The 6,252-nt window shown below is 32.5% G+C and overlaps 1 protein-coding gene across 1 annotated transcript; it reads left to right on the top strand.

The window, feature by feature from the left end:
- The first annotated feature begins 534 nt into the window (after positions 1-534).
- Positions 535-3,375, top strand: LOC122588507 (ubiquitin-conjugating enzyme E2 27). Its single transcript, XM_043760639.1, has 5 exons — positions 535-887; positions 996-1,044; positions 2,191-2,350; positions 2,621-2,710; positions 3,159-3,375. Exons 1-5 carry the CDS (start codon positions 710-712, stop codon positions 3,264-3,266), a joined length of 585 nt encoding a protein of 194 aa, XP_043616574.1. The 5' UTR covers positions 535-709; the 3' UTR covers positions 3,267-3,375.
- Positions 3,376-6,252: the final 2,877 nt, after the last annotated feature.

Here is a 6,252-nt window from a genome sequence, read left to right as displayed (position 1 = left end):
GCACATGGTACAACTACACATACATGCAACTTTGAACTCTGTACCTTTTAACCCCCTAAAGATTTTACCTTTTACATTTAAACCCATCACCTTTTACTACTTTACATTTTAACTCCCTAAAGTTTTCTCTTTACTTTTTAACCCCCAAAGTTTTTTCTATTTACAGTTTAGCCCATCAACTTTTACATCTTTACCTTTTAACCCCCTAAAGTTTTTATCTTTTATATTTTAGCCTATCAATAAAATGCTTTATTGTTACAATGTCAAATAAATGTTTGTTGGTGACTTTATCAAATTTGTACCAAAACATTGTCATCTGAAAAGATAATCTACTTGAGTCTCGCCGCAAGGTGTGTAATATAATCTGCGCCAACGTGTTTAAGCTTAATGAATCATTGTCCACGATGTTACTATAAAAGCTCCGCGGCAACACGCGGATGTTTATTTCTAATTAATATTGTTTTTAAAAAAATATTAACTTGAAGTGTGACAACTTTCCAAGTATAGATACTCACTTACCCAAATAAACTTGCTTTGTGTGTAGTGTAGTCTTTCTTTCCCTATCACCGAGACCATCCACACACAAACAGACAGACAGTCACACAAAAAGTGAAATTCATTCCTTTCGTAAACCCTAGAATACCCAACAAAATCAAAATTCATTTCTCTTAAATTCTCAAATTGTAGCAAGAATTTTTTTTAAAAAAAGATGGTGGATTTCAGTAGAGTACAAAAAGAACTACAAGAATGTAACAGAGACATAGGTGTATCTGGTATAAGCGTGAGCCCCAAATCCGATAATCTTACTAATTTGATCGGCGCTATACCCGGCCCGATTGGTACTCCTTATGAAGGTGGAACCTTTAAGATTGATATCGATTTGCCCGGTATTTTTATCATCTGTATCCATATCCTGTTATGAAATGTAATTCAATTTTGTTTGGCATAACATGTACTAATTGATTTATATTTATATTTTGTTTCTTGAATTGCAGGTGGGTATCCTTTTGAGCCACCAAGGATGAAATTTGCAACTAAAGTTTGGTATGTATTTCTGTTTGTATAGTTAACGGTGCTGCGATCATAGCTAATTTTTTTTGAAGAAAACCGTAGATGGGTGTTGTATCTTTTTATTTAAATGTGTGCATCATTTTGTTTATAAACATGTCGTGTTCTTTGCAAGATATGCCCCCGTACATGGTTGGTAAGGCCAGTCTCAGGGTAGTTATACACTGATACTAAACGTTGACTGGGACGTGTCAGACAGATTTACTTCTGCAATGATACAACGACATAACAAAAATAAGCTTTAGAATATTTAGGTTTGGAGATATGTCTGAATATCTCGGCAAGTAATCGAAATTACTTGGACATTTTTAATGGTTTATATACAGTATAGGGTTTGTGTAAATAAGGTATGGTTATGGGTTTTTGCACATGTATCACCAGATACAAAAGCTCAAGCGTTTGTGTAAATAAGGTATGCTTATGGGTTTTTGTCAATAGTGTGCATAGTTTCCCGTTTTGAAATCGTAGTATCGTGCCTTAGTTTCTCGGTTTGTGTAAATAAGTTTTTGTATTTTATGTTGTTCCACTTGTTACATATAAAACTTTTTTGTCTATCACGCTTTCTATGATCATTTCGTTTCATCCATCTATGGAAACTATATACCAGTTGATAGTTTGATACTTTATTTATTACTAAGTGGATCAGTCTGCATGCTTATGGCTCGTTGAAGTTAAAGTGTGACTTATTATGTAATATTGACACGAAAGGTTTCACAACCTGTGTATTCAAAGCAATGCCTATGATATGTTTGTTCTCTCTGAGGTGAAAACTATTGACATTAGAAATATGTAAGCGAATCACTATGAAAGGTTTTCCTGCAGTGCTAAATTTTGACTCTTGATGACAAATATAAGCTTTCAATTTAAGTGCGAGCTTTTTTATTGCATGTACACTTCTTTTTTTCAATCGTCATCTGCTTTTTAATGGCTTGTCAATCTTGAATTGATGTTCTAGCCTTTTAGGGTAAATAGTTATCAGATTTTATGATATTTGTAGCATTAGGTAATATATTTTGCAGGTTTAGTTTTTGGGATATCATAAATTACTGGAATTTCGGAATATGTTGCTCGTGTCATGTGTAATGAGTAAATTGTTGCCTTTGCTATCTTTTCATGTTAAAGGCACCCAAATATTAGCAGCCAAAGTGGAGCCATTTGCTTGGACATTTTGAAGGATCAGTGGAGCCCAGCTCTTACTTTGAAAACAGCACTTCTTTCCATACAGGCCTTACTCTCGGCCCCTGAACCCGATGACCCACAAGACGCTGTGGTGGCACAACAGGTATGAAGTTTGAAAAATCTTCCATTTTACTAATTCACAGTTGACATATGTCATTTCTAAAGATAAACTTTTTTGTTTGGTAGTATTTGCGCTCTTATTATCGTGCATGTACCTTTACAATAAATGTAAAAAGGTCTAAAACAGTTTATATGGAGTAAAATATTGAATCATCCAGAAGAATTATTTGTATTTAATTATAATTCTACTCAAGATTCTTGCTATTTTCTTAATAGCTGTTGGATTCTTTTCGTTTTTTGTTGGTTATTTCAGTATCTTAAAGATTATGCGACTTTTGCAAGCACCGCCCGCTACTGGACTGAATCGTTTGCAAAGACATCATCTCTCGGGATTGATGAAAAGGTATCAATAATGTATAATCATTACATAGTATTGGGAGCATGAAAATTCTATTTTAGACGATCTAAAAGTAGATATGAGAGCCGGAAACATTACTCAGGGTATGGTCAAATATGTTATTTGTTAGTGCCGATTGGATGGATTAGATCTTGTTCAACCTAAAACACGTTTATTCTTTAGTTGTTGATGCATTAAGTATGGTTATAAACCTATCGTTGTGCTATTAATAATCTAATTGGTAAAGTAAGCGATTTTGAAGGCCGCATACGATAATTATACTTATTGGGAAATTTTTTACCCTACTTGATCGGTTTCCATATTAGCTGTTTTTGTAATATTGCCTGTTTGACATATTTAGAGATAAGTAACCCAATCAGCCCATTTATAATAAAGAGTTTTGAAATTGTCACCTCTATCTGGATATACTCATATCATGTTTTTGTGCTCATAGGTTCAAAAGCTTACAGAGATGGGATTTCCTGAAGGTTTAGCTAGGAGTACTCTGGACGTCGTTGGTGGCGATGAAAACTTGGCTTTGGAGAAGCTCTTATCTGGCTAATAATAATTGTTTGTATTGGACTTAAATTATTGTTGTTGAACATAGGAAGAAGAAAAATTTGAAAATTGATTGATCAATATGAAATGAAATCCTTGTGTTTGCGGAATCATTCTTGTGAGTAGCATCTAATGTTAGTTATGGACAGGTTATTAGGAAATCTGCTTCGGCTCAGCTACTGCTAACATTTGCAGAATTCTAAGTAAAAAATAGTTGATGTTGATGATAGTTATATCTTGGTGATATACAGGGAAATCTATCTTCAGTGTTGCTTTTTGGACATGCTAGGAGCACTAGAATTTTCCCCAGTATTCTTGAATTTGATACCTGTGTTGCAAGCTACCTAGTTTCCTGATGGCTGTGAAAACTCATGCAAACACCCCTGTAGAATAACTTGCTAAGTTTGGTTTCTATTGTGCGTATTTTAGCCGGATAAAACTCTAAAAGTGTACTCTTCAAACAGCTTAAACTGTTTTATTCATGTATACAGTTTGGGAAGTGACTTATATCTCCTTCGTTTCAAGGCAAATTGCCCGAAAGGTATTTGCTTTTATGAAATTTTCCACTTTACTGATTCATGTATATTTGATAATTTGTTGTACTCAGACATGTTTTTGACATCAGAAAATAATTTTATGACTTGATAAACATGTAGCTAGCCCGTACCACTTACAGTCATGGTCGTATACTGACTGTTGGTGGTCGATATTTACTCATGGGGGTTAAAATCAAATTTGTGTAGTGTAAGAAAATAATTGGTATAATTACACATTTTTTTACTGCTGCCCAATTTTAAATAGTAATTTTGAGACTCTGCAATTTAAGCTTTTGAGACTCTGCAATTTAAGCTGCACAAAAAAGACTATTTAGGCCCGTGCCACGGTTGCATTGGTTGACTTGCTGCCCTCGTTGGTTTAGAGACACCGATGGCATGAGCTCGGTTTAGTTGGTTCTCCCTAAAAAGGATTATACATTAAGCAAATAAGCATAAAATTGACAAATCCCAAATGAGTAAAAGTCAAATTAAATGGTAAGTTTTTTTTTTTTTTTTTCCTTACAGATGACTTTAACTAACTCCATCGTCAATTGGTGATACCCTAACTCAACTGCGGATAATTAACTATCTAAACCGGATCTCTCTACCATTGGTAATAATGGTTTTAACTAAAAAATCTTATATTTTAAAAAAACTAAAGATAAGTTGGGAGTTGGCAACACGAACATTGGTTATAATGGCTTTAATTAAGTGATAAGAACCTGAGAATGTAATGAACTATGTACAAATGATTATGTTGTGTAATGAACTACTTGGATGTTTATTGTATGTAATGAACTTTCAAATCCAAGTTATTGGATGTATGTGACCAATAAAAACTTTACAAGTGGTAGTTTATATGGTTTTCACATATACCCCATCCAATAACCAGGATTTAAAAGTTCATTAAATACAATAAAAATTCAAGTAGTTCATTATACAACATAAACATTTGTGCATAGTTCATTACATTACTTATCCCTTTAATTAAAAGTAAAAGATAATCATCAAATATCTAGAAGAACTTTAAAAAACAAATTATACAATGATGGTATGATTTTTTCAAAAACCTGTGTGGACAATCAAAAGGGCTTGTAGGTGGATTTGTTATTGATTAGATTATGACAGTTTTTCTAGTAGTAGTTTTATTGTGACTAAACGTTCATTCGTTGTGGATACGTTTATTCGACTTGGTTTCAAAGATAGACTATTTCCTTTGACTCTTGTTCTTACTTAATCTTTTGTTTAAACATATCTGATAGTAACGTATGGTTGATTTTCAAATCTACCAATTTATTTTCCTTTTGTACATTTACATTGATACACAATTAGTTATTAGTTTAATTTCAACGTTATATTTTAGTCAAACACAAAAAAGACTACCGATCCATGCCAATCCATAACATACGTACTCTGCAATCCTGGGATATGAAGTTGATTTCGCAGACTTGACAATATAAACATTTCAGTTTTGAATTTTGGTCAACAAAATTGACAACTGAATTATGAGTGACGACAATGACACCCAATCCCGACAAAAGCCGGGGTATGAGGGAGGTATGATGTAGACAGACCTTACCCCTACTCAAAGGTAGACAATTGAATTATGAGTATATGTCTTAATTGAATGGTATTTAGTTTGAATATATTATTTATGTTACTTTAATACTTGTTTTATTTTATCTAAAATTTTGTTTTATTAGATAATATAGATATAAATATAAAAAAGTCCAAATATACTTAATCAGAATAAATAAAATACACATATTCTTAAAACTCGAATATTCTGGCCCCTTATCTACTCTAAAATGATAGTCAAACTTGATTAAAATGAGCATCAAATTGTCCAACATTTTCAAACATGCTACATAAATACGTTGAAACAATCATTTATTAGCTAAAACTATTAGTTTATGTACACTTGCCAATTACTACAATATATTTCTTCTATTTGAGTTTATAGTATGACTATTGATTTGGATTATTAGAGTTTCAATCATGAGCAATCCGCTTATGTAAAAATTAAAAAGTATTAGCAAAAACTGATGCAATTTAATTTGATGAAGTTTTTAGTTTATAATAATATTGATACCTCACACACATCCATCATTTTATCACTCAATGATAAATTACATTGAATATATATTAAGTCCGTGTCAACAACCACGTTCTGAAATCAAATTCTCGCGTTCTGAAATCTTTATCGTCACCATCAAATTCTGACTTACGTTCGGGACGTTGTCACCTCACGTTCTCTAAACCTGAGTGACATTGTGCCGTTTTGGGCTCAATAATTTAAAGTTAAACTTTACTAGTTATTTAATACGTTTGATTTATGTATATGCCATCATCATCATCATCATCATAGGCAATATATGACTTCTGTATGTAAATGCAATATTAAAAGTGAAATAGAAGTTGTTAATTTAGGTGAAGTCAACCACTTTAAGTTAA

Source organism: Erigeron canadensis, chromosome 2 (assembly GCF_010389155.1).
Source record: "Erigeron canadensis isolate Cc75 chromosome 2, C_canadensis_v1, whole genome shotgun sequence".
Classification (NCBI taxonomy): domain Eukaryota; kingdom Viridiplantae; phylum Streptophyta; class Magnoliopsida; order Asterales; family Asteraceae; genus Erigeron; species Erigeron canadensis.
The sequence above is the reverse complement of the archived record's forward strand: the minus strand, read 5'-3'. Positions and strand labels throughout refer to the sequence as shown.

Bases quoted from the DNA above. Each gene is read 5' to 3' on its own strand.
- LOC122588507 (XM_043760639.1), top strand. From the start codon at position 710: ATGGTGGATTTCAGTAGAGTACAAAAAGAACTACAAGAATGTAACAGA. The intron at 1,045-2,190 runs GTATGTATTTCT...TTCATGTTAAAG, and splicing joins AAATTTGCAACTAAAGTTTG to GCACCCAAATATTAGCAGCC. The intron at 2,351-2,620 runs GTATGAAGTTTG...TGGTTATTTCAG, and splicing joins ACGCTGTGGTGGCACAACAG to TATCTTAAAGATTATGCGAC.